This window comes from Capricornis sumatraensis, chromosome 9 (assembly GCF_032405125.1).
Source record: "Capricornis sumatraensis isolate serow.1 chromosome 9, serow.2, whole genome shotgun sequence".
In the NCBI taxonomy this organism is placed as follows: Eukaryota; Metazoa; Chordata; class Mammalia; order Artiodactyla; family Bovidae; genus Capricornis; species Capricornis sumatraensis.
In genome coordinates this window covers 94,552,032-94,569,415 of record NC_091077.1, presented here as the reverse complement: position 1 = coordinate 94,569,415, position 17,384 = coordinate 94,552,032, and the positions used below count along the sequence as shown (strand labels likewise).

Here is a 17,384-nt window from a genome sequence, read left to right as displayed (position 1 = left end):
CCTCTTTGAAAAATATATCAAGAAACTAAGCAAGAATATTTTTTCGTGTAAAATTGAATTAGTACACTAATCATTTTTTGCCAAATCATGTTAGTCATTTTCAAAAACCTGATTAGCTATACTGCCAAAAGATACCTCGGTTGTACTGTCAATAATAGTGCAATGTCATTTATCAAGGCAGCTTAAGATAATGACATATAAACCTAAGTATGTAATGGAAAGGTTTTCACAGACAATAGCACTGATCAAATGCATGGATTTAAAGTTTAAATATTTAGTTCTGTGTCCAGTAACCAAGTTTGATCTGTTTGTTTCTTATGTTTCTTTTAATAGAATTTAATTCCTTTTCGACCTTCAATTCAATTCCAAGGGCTCCAAGGGGTGAGTACTCTTATTAGCAAAAAATCTAATCTTACACAGTATTATATTTAACTCTTAAAATTTGTTTTCACCTGTGCCTCTTAATATATTAATAACGTCAATCATATTTTGTGACTAAATGTAAATTTATGATACTTTTAAGACTTGAGTTATCTTCTTGATTTATTTAAAAAGTAATTCAGATACAGATATTGAGAGTAGTTATTTCCAAGTCATAGCTACTTGATCTTTTAACTTTTTCTTTGAAGTATAACATACATCATAGTGTTAAGAGATTATATTTTATTTACCACAAGCAACTGAAAAGAATCATTAATTTTAGGCAAGTTATGACTATGTGATTGTTAATATGAACAAACTTTTGTTGTCTATGGACTTTATTTCTTTGATTGTACATACTAAGAAATAAAATGTATATATAGAAAATTGAGTTTTTCCAGTACACGGAATAAACAAAGTATTGTCTGTTTTATTGCTGCACTTAAAAATATAATAAGTGATAACCCCTAATAAAATGGACTGATGAATTTTGTATTTGTAATAGATGATATACTTCACAGGAGTAGTGTCAATATTATTTCATAATTATTATTACTATTTAATATTAATAAAATGGTAGACTCAATCATTCCTTCACTTAAATTAATATGCATTTCTAAATTTGTCTCTAATACTATCTATAGTATGGAGATTTGGACTATCTGTAAATGGATTTTAGAGCTATAGTGAAAGGGCAACCTGAGGGGGGAAGATCCTGTTCCTGCTTATTATATATCTATATGCTTGAGAATTTTTAGGTCACAAAATGCAAAAAATCAATGTGAATAAATAGAATCTTTTTAAACTTCATAACTTGAAAACATTTCAGGAGTCAAGAGATTAATTGTATCATTCAGCACCAACTAAGAGTACTTCTAAATCTTGTGAAATCCTAACGTGAAGGAGATGTTTGTGTGTGGATGTCAGAGGTTTGCTTCTACATGACTGCTTTATAATGAAGCCCTCTTTTTTTCTCCCCCAGTAACTGAGTGTTCATGAATGGGATCCTGATGGGAACAACTGTTCTTCTGAATTTTGTTTTATAGCTTTTTAGATGGTCTTTACTGCATGCTGATTCTATCTTGAGATACTAGTTTTGGTTGTTCACTTAAGGCTTCTTGAACTTTCTTACAAATTTCAGTGGCATCAGTAACATCTGAAGGGATGTTCTAGAGGCAGGAATTCCTGAGCTCAGCCAGGCTGCCCATTTCAGTGATGGGTTACCTGGGAAGAGAGGACAATACTCAGGGGAGGGAGAGGAGGGTTTGAACTCCTTTTCCCTCCCTAGCAGCTGACAGCTTGTTTGGTGTCTGCTTCTTCCCTCTTCCCATAATTCTTCCAGTTGGGAAGCGGAGGCCAGGGAAATGCAAGTGAAGAATAGTTTCTTAGGAGGGACTAGGTTAAACTGAATAATGAGGAACCAAGACGTGCAGGCTTCCAAGCTCTTGATTCAGAAATGTAGGTTTTAGCAGTCTCAGAAGGACTGTGGCTTATATGGCATACCTGTTACCCCCAGGCCCTAGGCACCATGACCAAGCAGGCAGTTTCTGTTTGAAACTTCGACCTTCCTTTTCTGAAATCTGCTACCCACCTCCCCCAAACTTTCCTAGTTTTCCAGGCTTCCCCAGTTTATCTCTGCAAGCTCCATTCTTCCTACTCTATTGTCTGAGTAGAGTTCACTGATAAAAGTAATTTAGGTATAAATAACTGATGGGTTTAAATCTTAATGGGCATTTGAATTTTAACAGATAAGCTTTTAACCAAATGAATGGTTGTTGGAGTTGGAAGGCTGGGAGTGTGGGGGGAGGGAGTGCCTCAGAAGGCACTCAGCTGGAGGACACTGGGTCCTACCTTGCGCACTCTGGGCTCTGTCTTCTCCACCCCCCACCCCCCGCCGCAGTCCCCTTTTTATTATTCTAACTGGGAACAAAATATATGGACTCAGCATTGTTTCAGAGCCTGCAGCTGCATTCCAGCCTCCCCTCCCCCCTTCTCTTTGCAGAGTCCTCCCCGTCCCTTTGGGACTTGGTAAAAACAAAGAGTCATTGCAGGGGAGGGAGTGGGTTGGCACAGCCCACAGGGAGGACACAGAGCCACAAATGTGAGGGTCTTCTGTACAGTGTTCCTCTGTTTTTCTTGAGAGCCATGGTAATTTAACATTGCCAGTGCTGATTGCTTTAAAAACTCTCTAAAGAAGTGTCCTTAGAGAGTTTTCCTATGTGGAAAATGTTCAGGACTCAAAATTGGAAGGTTTTAACTTAGATTGCCCACAAAAGGGTTTTTCTTAATGAGAAATTTTAGTTGTCTTCTAATACAGGGTTCCCGACGCTTTGAAAGTTTTCCTAGAAAGAATGTGGCAAATCTAACAAATGTATAGTCTTCACATCAAATGTGATTGAAAATGTAAATTAACTATCATGACAGTGTCCTGTGTAGACATATTTGAAATAGAAATGAAATGTTGTCAATGCATCATTTTAAAAGTGAACATTTAGTGTCAAGATTATTTCCTCTATCCGTGATCCTAAGCACTGCATGGTTATGCTGTTTCTTGTTACTAATTGTAGGATTTTCCCTCTTCTATTAGAAAGTCAGAATTTGGGTCTTGGCAGGTTAGCTTTTAAGCGTATTTACTTTTGTGCCTGAACATGTTCTCTTACAGTTTTCTTCTAAAAAAAAAATGCAGACTGGACCATTAAACAAAATATAGCAATATGGTCTTAAAGAGGAAAATTCTGAGAATCATTGATTACCTGGATTTTTATCATCACAGTTGGGCAGCATAGAAAATGTAAATTGTGTCTTTCACACTTCATCTCACCCTTTACCCTCTGTGGAAGAGAGTACTCAGGAAATTGACTGGTCGTTGAAGGCATTTTATGAATTCTGAAGAGACGAAATATCTGTGAGGAGCAGTTGACTGTGTTTTTAAAACTCATGAATATCAGGAGCTGAATAAATCAGCCTGAAATACCTTGTTGACTTTTAAGAGTATGGCTCAACCAATTATCCTCATGGTTCTAATCCATACCTAGGATATTCATAACTAAAGGTTTACTATTGCCTAGTAAATGCACAGAATTATGCATTTTTGTGGAAAAGATAGAAAAGGTAGCTTTTCTAATTGGTAGAAAAAGAAGCTGGTAAGATTCACTACAGTACAGAAATGTTCAAGTTGTGACATTCACAGGGATGTATTGGCATAACACACACAGTTTCCAAAAGCTGCGTCCATATTGTTGAGCAAGCTCTATCCAAATCAGGTTAGTTCTATCTCATATTTTAACTAGATACTGAAAACGTGGTAGGTGAAAAATTTCCAAAAATGTGTGTTCCAGTAACATTTTAAAAACTAATTACTGTGTATTTTTATGTTTGTTGAAAATTTCTTATCTAAAGACACACAGCTGAAGGAGACAGCTGTACTGCCTAGGTCTTTACACTGCCAGGAAGAATGCTCCCTACACTGCACAGCTCTCAAAGGAGAGGTGCTGGAAGCAAGCTAACTCAGTATTTTCAAGTAATGGCAGTTGTTACTAATGCAATTATCTACTAACATAATTATTCAATAAACTATAAACAGGTGCCTAATCAGTGGGTGCACTAATAACTTTATTGTTCATTTGTCTCTTAGTTATTACACACACATTCTTTTAGTCCTTAGTGATGCCAAGTACTTTGCTAAAGTGCTTAGTGTGCAGAGATACAAGGATGGGTAAGATACAGGCTTTGCCCTCTAGGAACTCGTGACAAACACATACAGACTAATACTAAGGAAAGAATTAATAATGTAGGACTTAATCCAGACCCTTCTCTGTGGAAACAAGGGACTCTCAGGAACAAGGCTTATGTATTTCTGATTGGTATGAATCAGCATCTTAAAGCAGAGGTTTCAGAAAAAACAAAATACTGTATCCTGGAAATAGGTTTATAAAATTGCAGAAGGTCTATTAAAATCTGTGTACATCCTCGTATGCAAAAAGGTATGTTTATAATTCAGATAGAATCTGAAATGGTAAGGTTTTCCACAGCAAATAATGGCCACGTCTGCTGGCCTGAGGCAGGGACCAGGGACTCCTGTGCAGGGAATAATTGTCCCAGGGCGGTGAGAAAAATGTTAACTTTGTCACAATAAATAGGATTCTAGACTTCAGTATTAACTCAGTATTTGTTATGAGAATGTTGTTCCAAAATTCTCTCTAATTTAATTGCTTGCTTCAGACTCAGCAATCCCAGAGGCTTTAGAAAGTAGAAGCTGCATGTGTAATTTAGAAATTAACCTTAAGATGACTGAAAATGTAAAAAATATTTTCTGTACGTACCACCGTGTCATGTTTCCTATAAAATACTGAGTCACACACACTTTACCAAGAAGGAGCAACAAAGAGCCAGCCAAACAGGTTTTAAATGTATGCCTTCCAAAAAGGCGCAGTGACCTTCTGTGGATGAAATCGGCATTGAACTAACTTTGAAGGCTTGAATGGTGTTAGAATTTTTGCAGTAGAGCCATTAACTCTAAAGAACAGAGTTGGATTTTTTTTTTCTTCCAAACTTAGCAAAGCATTCAGAAATGTTTTGTTAATTACTTGTTTTCCTTTTTGGGGGGCTGGAGAGAAGATTGGTTTTGAAAAACTAAATTATATAGTATTTGAAATTAGTAGGCAGTTTCAACCCACCTGCAAATACTTCCCCCAGACTACCCTTCTCTAATCTACTTGATACCCGGGAAGCAAAGATAACTATCTGCTTGAAACAGCAGCAAAGATAAAAATAAATCCTCAGCACTGCCATTCCTTCTCCGATGATATGCCTGCAGTCTGCTTTCCCTTGCTGTTTTTGGTTTGGCTGGTCCACTGGTTTTGCCAACAGTTGTGTTTAGTCAGTCTGCTCAAAGGTTGCTGACTAACAGCTTACCCTTACACATTCAGCTCCGAATGTAATTAATACTACAAAGATTTAATTTTAACATTAAAATTAAATTCTTTTGTAATGGCAGTTCTGGTTTAAATTTTTTTTTTTTAATATTACAGTGGTTAACATGTGTAGGTAACATTTTGATGTCTGTATTGAATTATACCTCATTAACCACACATTGGGCTTCCCGGGTGGCTCAGTGGTAAAGAATCCTAATGCAGGAGACACAGGAAATTCGGGTTCTATCCCTGGATCTGGAAGATCCACTGGAGTAGGAAATGGCAACCCACTCCCGTATCCTTGTCTGAAAAATTCATTGACAAAGGAACCTGGGGTTGCAGAGTCAGACATGACTGAGCACACGTACTGCAACCATATGTTAATTTATTAAGGTGTTAATGCAATAATAAATTACCCAATTTGAAAGAAGTATTTCACTTTGGTATATATCAGAGATCACAAAGGAACTGAAGACTAAGTCATCCAGCTCTGTCCTTCATCAGACTGAAGTTGCTTTGGAAAGCAGCTATTGGAACTATGATTGAAATCTGAACTTGCAACCAATACCATAAATGGCATTATTAGCAGTTAGTTAAGCTTCCAGTCTTCATTCAGCAAGCTTTTGTGAATATTTGCTGTGTGCCAGGCACCTCGGTAGACAGGGTGTGGACCTTGAAATGCCAGCTCTTGTTCCTGACACCACCTGTTTGTCAATAAAATCTGCCACTGATGGCTTTGCCTTTTTGTTTCGTTTCCCACCAAAAACTGAAACTTGTGAAATTTAGTTGCCTGTGTTACAGACATAGTCACTTTAACAGCACTCACTTATTTACATTTGAAAAGTAATCATCTTTAACCATCCTATAACACCTACAGTTCTTATAGCTAATCCACCCCTAGATTTGAACCACAAGCAGTATTTAAATTTCTTTTGACCTCTTACTATGTGCAAGGGCTTATCCTTATAAGAACATGGTCTATTAAAAAGAAAAGCCAAAATTTAATGCAGGAAAAACAATTTAGCAGAATATGTGGAAGCCTTAGATCTTATTTCAAGCAATATTTAACACAGCAACAAAATTACTATATATCACTGATTGCAAGGCATTTCTTAACCTTTAACATCTTTGGAATTAGAAACACATCTCATTACCAGCAGCATCTTAGTGGTGTGTCAGTTTGTCAGCATTTTGTTATGTAGCGGTACATAAAATCATGGATAGCCGTACAGTTGGGCTGGCACCTTAGATTCAATTAACGGTAGCACTGCAGTAGAAATATTTAGAGTTGCTGTATTCTGCAGTAAGATTTTATCTAACTAGAATCTATAAAAGTAATTTGCTTTGAAAACAAGTTTAGAAGAAAAGAATTTTACTGACTTAAAGACTTAAAAAGCCCATATAAACCAGGCTAGGAATTTTCAAAATCTCTCTTAACTAGTCTTGTAATTTGTAGTATATTTAGCATAAATGCATAGTCATCCATTATTTTGTTTATAGACTCCAGTTTTTTTTTTCAGTAGTTTTATAACTAAAATTTATTGAATATTTATTATGTACTAAGACCCCTATTCTAAGCACTTTTACACATGTTATTTTCATTTAGTCTTCGCTAGGATCCCGTGAAGCACATACTCGTATCCTGCAGGTGTGTTAACTCTGGCTTTAAAGTTAAACCACTTGATAAAGCTCATAGCATTAGTGAATGAATGAACCTGCACACAGTCTAAGCATCTGATTCCAGAGCCTGTTTTCATCCCTGCACTGCCTTGCCTGCCTATAATAAATGTTCAGTGGGCATTTTATTCCCACATTCAGAGAAAAATTTGTTGAGTATCTCCCCAGCCAGGAAGAGAGTGAGTCAGGGAGGGCTCAGAGAGGTAGGGAGGTGTGGCAAATATTCCCACCGTCTTAAGGAGCTTGAATTTCACCTTGGAGATCAGTGTTTCTTATCTATAAAATCTCTCTAAGGGTCGATGATTAAAAGAATATGCACAGACGCAGGTATGCATACATTCTGTTTTTTTGGACAAGGTTCATAACTTTCATCATTTCCTGAAGGGGACCACCAAGTTCCCCAATAGAGAAAACTACTATAGTAGATGCTTTCAGCACATTTAGTAACAAGTCACAGTAAGGAAAAACATTCTGCAATGTGACCCTTCACAGATATAGGTGTACACATTCAAACAGCCAAAAAAAGTTTCACAGCACGTTATTTATCCTTTACCAATATATTCTGACATGTTCTATTCTATTTCAATTTAAAAGAATCTGATCACAGCTTACTAAAGTTATGTCATAACTTTCCAATGGGTTACAATCTATAGTTTAAAAAACACTACAAGAAATTATCATTTCCTTTTTTTTTTTTTAATTTTAGAAATTTTAGCCAGGGAGTCAGGTGACCAGATATGCATTTTAGTTTGTTTATCCAGTAGCTACCTTATATTGCTTATATATGGCAAGGAAGGAAAAGAAGGTATCAAGGATGATGTCATATTTATGATGAGCATTTCTTTGAATGGTGAGGCTATTATTCAAGATCTAAAATAGATGAAAGAATAGACTGAGGCAGAAGTCATGAAGTGTTTGGTTCAGGACGTGCTGTCCATGAGGTGTTCAGATAATAACTCTGTACCTCGTTCTGTCAAGATGGATCTGTCCAGGAGACATTGGTAATGGGGGATTTGGAAGAAACGGGTTTTTTGAGAAACAGTTCGAAAAGACGTTTTATAGTGCTTAATTATACTTGACAGTCCAGTAGTGAGAAGAAAAAAAGATGCATTAATAGGTGGAATTCTGTTATTAAGGTCTATTAAAAGAGTTACTTTTTTCAATTGTTAGGCAAACTGGTTTAGTTATGAACACTTACAAGTGTTGATACTTTTAATTCTTAACATTTATGAAATTTGAAGCTCCTTTTGCCAAATTTTTTTCACACTCGTTAAGAACAATGACAGGCTAATAGAGATAAACTGTGGCATATTGATTATCAAAGAGTACACAAGTAAAAAGCAGTGACTTAGAGCTCTGTGCAGTATGGCAGTGAAAACTCTTTAAGTGGGCAGAAGTCTACATATGGTATGACACCATTTGTGTAAAGTTTAATAACAGGCAAAATCAAACTATTTTGTAGGTACACATGTGATTAAATTATTAAAAACAATAAAGGAATGGTAATCACAAAAGTTAGAATAGTTGTTACCTCTGGTACAGAAAGGCAGGCAGGAGGGATAGGAGGGGAGCATATGGGTAGATCTGTTATTGCTAATGTTCTCTTATGTTGGGCAGGGAATCCACAGGGTTTACTGTGTTGTCAGGCTTCATAACTGTCAAGCTGTATTGATTGTGTAGAAACAAATGTTACATAAAGTTCTCGTTATCATTAACTTTAAATATAGTAATGTAAATACATATCTTTGTATGTTTATAATCTGTCATCTGCATGGATTAAAAGAGAAAAACCAGAACATATTTTAGTAGATGCCAAGGTGGCATTTGATAAGAATTCAGTATTAAATCTAGATTAAAACTTTAAGTGGGAATAGAAGAATTCTCTCTTAACATGATGAAAACTGTCAAGCTAATAGCCAGTTACTGAACAACATCAATAAAATACACATAGCCACTCTCATCTCTAGAATTTAATATATTTTGGAGAATGCTCATTAATATAATGGAAAAGAAAATTAACTATTTTTAATTAAAAGCTATGGATAATAGATAAGAGGGAACAAATTTGCATCTGCAGATAAACCAAGTGAAAAACTATAAAAACTTATACAGGATTTCCTTTAGTAACATGGTCAGTTCAGAAATAACTGTTTAAAAGCCACTGGCTTAAACATAGTAGAGTGGAATGAAGAGAAGTTTCTTTTAAAATGGGAGAAATAGTGGAACATTTCTAAACTGATGGCCCTCACCCAATAGAAAGCAAAAGTTGATACACAAAAGAGGAAGACTTGCTGGAGCAATGCCCTTAAGTAGTTGGAGAGATAGTGTCTAGTTGCTCAGAGGAGAGATATGTTTTAGATACGAGCAAAAAAAAGGTATGTATGTATATGAGTGTAGATTTTGAAATTCTTATTGTTAAACCATTTCTTTAGCCCTGTCTCCAAACTAAAGTCAAAACACGTAGGTCAAAGTCTTATAATGTTCACACTTAGCAAAGTTTTTGGCACATGGAAAATGCCCACTAAGTGATAAATACAGTTTTTAAAAATCACTAGCCTCTTTAAGCACTAACAATTAGGAATTTCAATATAAAAATGATCTTAACAGTGGCAAGAAAAAATGATAAAGTAGCAAAGGTTAAAGGTTAAATGTAGTCCTGTTATTCTATCTAAAGAGCTGTAATACTTTCCTGATGGGTATAAGAGAATATATAACTGATAAATGGCAAGACTGTCTGTCCATAGATTTAGGTTAGAAGCTTTTGAAGTTGTCATTTCTTCTTCCTAATTAATAATTAGATGTCATATATATCATTATACTAATTTTAACAATAAATGTGCTATGTGTGTGCTCAGTTGTATCCAACTCTTTGTTACCCCCTGGACTATAGCCCGCCAGGCTCCTCTGTCCATGGGATTCTCCTGGCAAGAATCCGGAGTGGGTTGCCATTCCCTTCTCCAGGGGATCTTCCTGACCCAGGGATCAAACCCGCATCTCCTGCCTCCCCTGCATTGGCAGGCAGATTCTTTACTGCTCAGCCACCTGGGAAGGTTTAAAAATCAGTACACAAATGCAAATATAAACCTACAAAAAATTTGAAATGCTGTACACCAAAATGTCATTGCTTTACTAATTGCTTTTCTAATGAGATAGATGTGTTTATCTATGTTTCCTAATTTTTCTATAAGCATAAAATAAATATTTAGAGATGCTGAGCTTAAATGTGTCAGGAAGAAAGCCTGAATATTCAAGGAGAAAGGAATATTCAGGAGAAAGCCTAAATATTCAAGGTTTAAAAAAATGTTAACAAGGAAAAGAGAAAGCATGTTTTGAAGTTATCTATACCTAGACACCAGCTGAATATCTTTCTAGTCAACTACTTCATGAGTTGCTTTGTCATCTATCAGTTGAGAAAGAAAGTTTTCTCCCTTCTGTGATCTTTCTCCCCAGGGAAAGGAAGGTAAAGGCGGAGTGGCTGGTGTTATCAAGAACATGGGACGGAGGCCACTCTCCTTTCTGAATTAACAGCAGGCATTTTGGAACAGTGGTGTTGTGAAGAGTCCTGGCAGTGGCTCCAGTCTAGAAAGAATAGATTGTGGGGATGAAAAGCAGTAGTCAGCTGAATTTCAAAAGATAAGATTCTTAGGGAACTTCAGGCACTAAAACTCAGAATGCAATAGAGAACCTATTAAAGATAGCTAAATTGGGCCCACAGTATTGAAGGGTTAGTACTTAATTAAGCAGCCATAGGAAAAGGGCAATCTTTTATAGACTTAAAAAGTTTACAGTGTCTAATAATCACTCAGTAAGTTATCCTATTTTAAGAGTAACAATATAAGATATAGCCATATTTATGAATGTAGTAATACTCTACTAATCAACACTAAGAAATTCTTCCTTAATAATAACCAGAATGCTTTTTTAGTTTTCTCTTAATCTGTTTGTATTGGTAATTCATTAAAATCAGTTTTCACTGATTTGGAAGGAGGAGCAGAACTTGAGGTGTTCCATTTCCACCAAACAACAGGATGATGCTGGCATATGTCCACAGCTGTTTAAATGTTTTGTATTTGGCAGTGAAGAAAAGTTCCTCCCAGGGATGCTTGGTGTTTTGTTTTACTTTTTCAGGAAGATAGTGTTCTGTTCCTTCCTTTGAGAATTTGAAAAATAAAAAAGATAATTGTGAATCCATGATTAATTTTGGATAAAGTCTTAAACTTTACAATTTCAGATTCTGTAAAATGTATATATATATACATTTTTTTTTCCAAAAATGTATAAGGCAATTGAGTCATAAGAAGCCAAATGTCTCCTGAAGTCTACTGATATGGTTCTTTTTTAAGGGGCAATGCAATGAATTATTGTCAAGAGGATAAAATGTTTTGCTACCTCATAATTTCTTTATTCTAGAGGGACCTGTGTTGTCTGCCTCCTAGCAGAATCAAATAACTATCCAGAATATAATCAACAGTTTTATGATATGAATTATTAAAATACAATAATTACCTTGGTTGTCCATATGTAAAATATCTTAGCTCTTTCTTTGCCAACATATCTTTCTCTATGTGAAGGGCTAGTTTTGATGGCTTTACCAATGGCCCAGGCATACCATCCTCAGAAACGAATCATCTTAGTCCTGTGTTTCTTATAATAATAAATCAATCGATCTAACAGACTTGACAGGCCCTCTTATTTATATGACCTGTCACGTCTCTTAGAAATCAGAATTGCAGTTTCTAATTTAGTTCTTGATGCACTGTGCATGTCAGTAGCTTTATACATGTAAAATCAGAAATAGTTTTACTTCTTGAAGGCTTGAAGGAAATTTTAGCAAGTGAATTTGATTTATGAAAACTGAATAGAAATAAATTTTATGAAACGGACTCTACCTTAGGAATATATTTTCAAGGTAGATGTTTAGTAGGAGACCTTTAAAAAATTAAAATAAATTTTATTCATTTTTCAAGACTACCTATGTAGTTTTGACACACCAAAAAAAGAAAAAAAAAACCCACAAACTTTAAAAGACGATTTGCGTTTATGAAGACTGAATGCTTTAAAATCATGAAGTTGTGATTCTCATGAGAACTCTTAATTATGTTTTGTTTCTTCAGTGCACTGTAGCTATTATCTGGGGTTCTGAAGGCAGCATTTTTACTTTTTAATGGATAGGGCACTCGGGAAGCAGTGTTTGCTACCATTCTAGAATACCCTTCTAGAGTAATTGCAGGCATTTGTAATTTTTCAGCCTTTCACGGACACCTGTTGTGGCTGATTCATTCTTGTACCTTATCTCTATGTATGTTGAGTTTGGAACAGTTAGAAATACTGCTAGTCTTTTGGTTTGTTTGTTTTTGCAGATAGCTTCTTTGGCTTTTATTTAAGCTAACACTTAAATTTTGACCTTAAAGGTTTCTAGCCCCTTACTTTTGCAAACACCAAGAATTCAGAATAAGTATTATTATCAACTTGTGATTATCCACAGGGTGCCTGTTATCAGTCCATTACCATTTTATAATTATTTTAAAAATCAAACACATCACTGTTGCTGAGGGAGACATGTGTGCACATGAATCAAACAGGCTGAAATCAGAGTGGGAGCTCTCCAATACTGTCTTTACGTCATCAGAGCAACCACTCTGGGGCATATGCTGTGTGTTGGACATTGTACCAAGCCCTTAAGATGAGTTATCTCTTTAAACTCCAACAATCTTACGAGGTGAGTAGTATCATTACCCAGAGGAAACTGAGAATTAATGAGGTTAAGTTGCTTGCCCAAGGTAACACAGATGGTAGATTCCAGGGCCATGCTGGAAACAGCATGGTTGCTCCAGATCCTGGCATATGTAACCCAGCATACCAGATGTGATCTGCTCGCCCCGTTCCCTTGTCATCTGTGTGTAAAGGAGAAGTGCTCAGGTTGCCTCTTCTCAAACCATTGGATTTTATCCATCTTAGCACTGGAAATACAAAAAGACCCAATAGTAAAGAAAGCATTCTAAAAAAGAAAGGGAATAAGGCAGAAGGACACTATTTCTACCTTTGGTATCCTTATATTTGCTGCTAATTCCCATCAAGAAATGGCACATAAGAGATCATATTTGTACACAGTCTTTTGTAACTGTCATTTAAGATGTGACTGAAGTGTAATTAATAAAATATCCCCCGACTATTGCACATCTTGTTGCTGTTTCTCTTCCCTTAGCACAGAGCCTGGATTTGTGGCCTTGATCCCCAGAGCCTGCCTGGGTTCTGTGATGTTACCAGCGTGGCTGCCTCAGCAGTCCCAGTCCCTCATCGCCCTTTCCTCAACCAGAGTGGCTCTATTTATAGTACATGGTGGGTTTCCCCACAAGATTTATTTTGAAGAAAGTATTCTGTAGCTTTAATTTGTTTTTAAATATGTTGATGTTGAAAAATAGAAAAGAATTGAATTTCTTTTTAAATCTATGGAAATATTTTTTAGACTTAAATACCGTTTATGTTATTGAACTGATAAGTTTTCACGGCAACATTGAGTGAGCTAGAAAAACCATGTGTTTTGCAAAATCTAGAGCCTGGGCCACTTTTAGCAACTTGTTTTACTCTTGAGTGTTCACATCTGCCAAGTCCCCGTCTCCCCCCAGGTTTACACAACCATTGCTGACTGCCATACATGACTTCTGTTCCACCCACGTTTTACCAGCAGTGCCTCCTGGCATATTACAGAAAGCTTTCGTCAAGACTTCAGGAGAACAAGGAGAGAAGATTAGCAATGAATTTGGAAACTGACATTCATATCAAAGATTGTTTTTCCTTGTAGAAATTAGGTTTGGGCTTTGTTTCTGAGAAACAAGCCATTTAAAAAAAAAACAGAATTTAAAAAATTCTGCTTCCTACTTGACCAGGAGAATTGCTAAGTTTAAGAATTATTTAGTGTGGTTTCCCTAAGTCCTTTAAAATGCAAAGTGGTCTTAAAGATGCTAGATCATATTTTCAAATGGAATTTGATAAGGCCAGAGTATCATGTGAATATTTTAATAAAGATGAAGATAATTTTTTTTTAAAAGAAAAATCTATATTATAAATTTAAGTTCTACAAACTCAGGCATCCACTTGACCTAGGCTTGGGGCTAAACATAGCACAAGGAAACTTCTTCATCCTGACGTTTGTACCACACAGTGCCTGCTGTTTGCTGTTTGTTTGTTTCTTCCTTTCATTTTGCTATTTATTTTTGCCTGCTCTGGGTTTCCACTGACTCTTTTAAGCGATCTATTTCAGATATAGATCTAATTTTTTAATATTCCTGGCAAAAGTCTTCTTCAGAGTGCATGTAATGTAGTTCTAAGTTTCTTCAGATGGATCCAACACATATTTATTTAGTATCTATTATGTTCCAGTATATGTGAAAGTAAGACCATGGTCCTTGCCTCCGCCAAAACTCTTGGTCTAATAGGAAGGAAGACATATGAAGAAATGCTCAGCACGCAGTACAGTGAGGGCAGCAGGAGAGGCGAGCCCAAGGGGCTGTGGGGACAGAAAAGGGAACCTGTTCCACTGGGGAAGGAAAGGCTCCTGAACTGAGGGTTAGATAAAGGATAAGTGAGCACAGGTCAAGACAGAAATGGGGACGTCAAGTACAAGGTGGAGAGTGAGGCCCAGGTCTGTTGGAAAGGAACCACAAGTGTCCTTCCTGTTCAGGAGCTTACTTCAGATCAGTAGTAGGAACCATACAGAAACTATGATGCTTGGGATTGACATAGTCACACTGGCATTTTATGAAACTGATTTTGGCAGCTGAATAATTAGAGGATGGGATCAAGAGAAGACAAAAAGTGGAGGCCAGATCACAAGATGTCCAAGCAGGTGATATTGAGCCCAAACAGAGGAGGGGCACGAGAACATACATTTGAGAGAGAATTTGGGGAGTAAAGGCAGTAGGCCTTGTGTCTGGATGCCGAGGGGTGTGCAGTGGTATGGGGGAATGAAGAGCCAAAGTTGACTCCCCAGGATGCCAGTAACCTCAGTAAAATAGATGACTAGTAGTTTCTTAACTAGGAGATAGATTATGTGACAGGGTGGGCAGACTTGGAAATAGGATGAGAATTCTTTTCTATAGAAGCATTGATGTTGTGGAATATATTTAAATTTCAGAAGGGAATGGTTAATAAAATGAAAAGCAATTTTAGGGTAAGATTTATGAAACTGACCACAGAGTTTTAGTTTTTGCCACCAAAGAGACAATATGGATTAGCCCAGCTATGAAATTTGAACAAACTGCTCAGATTCTCTTGGTGGCTCTGCCACTTTTCTTCTGAAAGCTACTTTGGCATTTAGCTCCATTTGGCAGTCATTTTTAATGCAGATTTTCTGTTCCTCACACTCCATAGTCTGTATACTTTTCCCTGGTTCTCCAGTATCTGCTATTTGCATCTTACCCCTGCTACTAACTGACCTTCCCCCTTTTTCCTGGAAATACCCAGCTACCAACCAACTACCCCCAACCACCTGGGCCCTTCTCAATAATTTTTGGCCATGAAGCTACAAAATGAGTCATAACAAAACCCGTTTTGAAGCCCCTTTTTAGCTGGTGAAACCAGCATTGGTCAACTGTATTTTCATGTGCTTAGCAGATTTACATCAAGGTACTCATTATCATATCCAAGAATAAATATACAAACATAAATATATACACATACATATGAGTATATATATACACATGTATGTATATACGTATATGTGTGTACACACACACACACTCTCTCAAACAACTCCATTCTTCCAGGGGAAAATGCCTTGGCATCAACCTTGATATTTCTTTCATTCCTCACAGCATGTCTAGGAATTCTGCCATCTCTACCTACAAATTATATCTTGAATCCCTCTACTTCTCCCCATCTCCTGGTCGAAGTCATCATTATCTCTTCTGAATTTCTGTACATAAGTGCCCAATGGCAGGGCTCATTGTGGTTTTATTCATTAACGTGTCACAAGAACCTAGAGTAGTGCCTGACACAGTAGGCTGTCAGTTAATATTTGTGGAATAAGTGAAATAAATGAACAAATCAGTCAGTATCATCTTACTGGATAGACCAACATTTAGAAGGCTGGTTTCATATTAAAGAGAAACCTTATTAAGAGAACCAAAAATTACTCAAGGTAGTTTTTTTCAGTTTTAGTGATACAGCAACTTGGGTGTATTTGACTGTCAAAAATTAACACTTTACTTTTGTAGATGGTATTGCTTACTTGTAACCAATTGAAATTAATTTTTGATATGTTGTCATCAATGATGTTTTCCCCCAAAACAGCCATAAATGTAAAAGAATATATTAGGGGTGAGAATGTAATTTCAAAGGAATGGTTTTCCTATTTAAAGACTGTATCCTATGGAAGTAACAGAACTAAGAAACTTGGTACTGACCTACTGTACCCTTCCAATGAGATTTGCTTAAGTCCTAATACGGAATTTAAGGAACTCTATGAAGAAGAATAGAAAAGGCTAGTCCACTTTTACTTTTTCTTTAATACTATACATCTTGCTACAGAGAAAGAATGCAAGGAAATAAATGGACTTACTTTGTCCTGAATTATTAATTGGTATATGGCCTGAGTTTTTTTTTAAATAACTGCCAACATTTCCCTTTGTGCAGATAAATTTAGCATTTTGTACTACTCTCAATAAAGCCTCTATCGTGTGGAAGTTTCAGTTGTTTGTAAGTGTGGGATCCACTCCACTCCACTCCCTGTCATTCCTTGTCAGTGGGAACATTGATCTCTTACTGATTTCTGTAATACCTAAACTTTTTCTACTGCCAGTGAAAGATCCCCTCCCTACTCCCCCACCCCCACCTCAGCATTGGTTTCTACATCTGGACTGATCTGAGAAGCTGCTTTTTCTTCTCTAAACCCATAATGTTAGGCCTAAAGTTATAACTGCAGCTCTAGTTTGAAAAATAGGACTTTGTGGCTTTCAGGTTGAGGTTTCTATTTTCTGTTCTGATTCTAGGTTTATTCTGCCCCTAAACTCTGGAACCTTACCAGTACCATGCAAATACATTTCTCTAGCTAAACTGAATTTTCCAGCTTATTAGGAAATTAAAGAATCATTAAGAGTTAGGAAAGGATTTGAGAACAACAGAGAATCCTAATGTTTAAATGTTTGTAGCATTTTTTGTATCCAAACTAAGATATATAGTTTATATATAGTAAAATAATTGCTATTTTAGTCCAATAATATTAAGAGACAAGCTGACCTCCTAAGATATTATAGGAATGGAGGGAAGTGGGTTCTGAGGCCATAAAAACTGGGAAATTGCTATTCAGAGTGAAAGGACCTAGTTTAAAGTAAATGATTTTGTTTAAGCTGGCATTTCCCAAATTTATTTGAGGAT

General features: G+C 36.3%; 1 protein-coding gene across 1 annotated transcript in view; it reads left to right on the top strand.

Moving 5' to 3' along the window:
• The window catches only part of ELL2 (elongation factor for RNA polymerase II 2), a 74,058-nt gene that overhangs the window by 22,283 nt on the left and 34,391 nt on the right, over positions 1 to 17,384 (top strand). Inside the window, exon 2 of the mRNA XM_068979704.1 lies at positions 334 to 381. Coding sequence (XP_068835805.1) covers positions 334 to 381 — 48 coding nt within the window. The remainder of the gene's footprint in view (positions 1 to 333; positions 382 to 17,384) is intronic.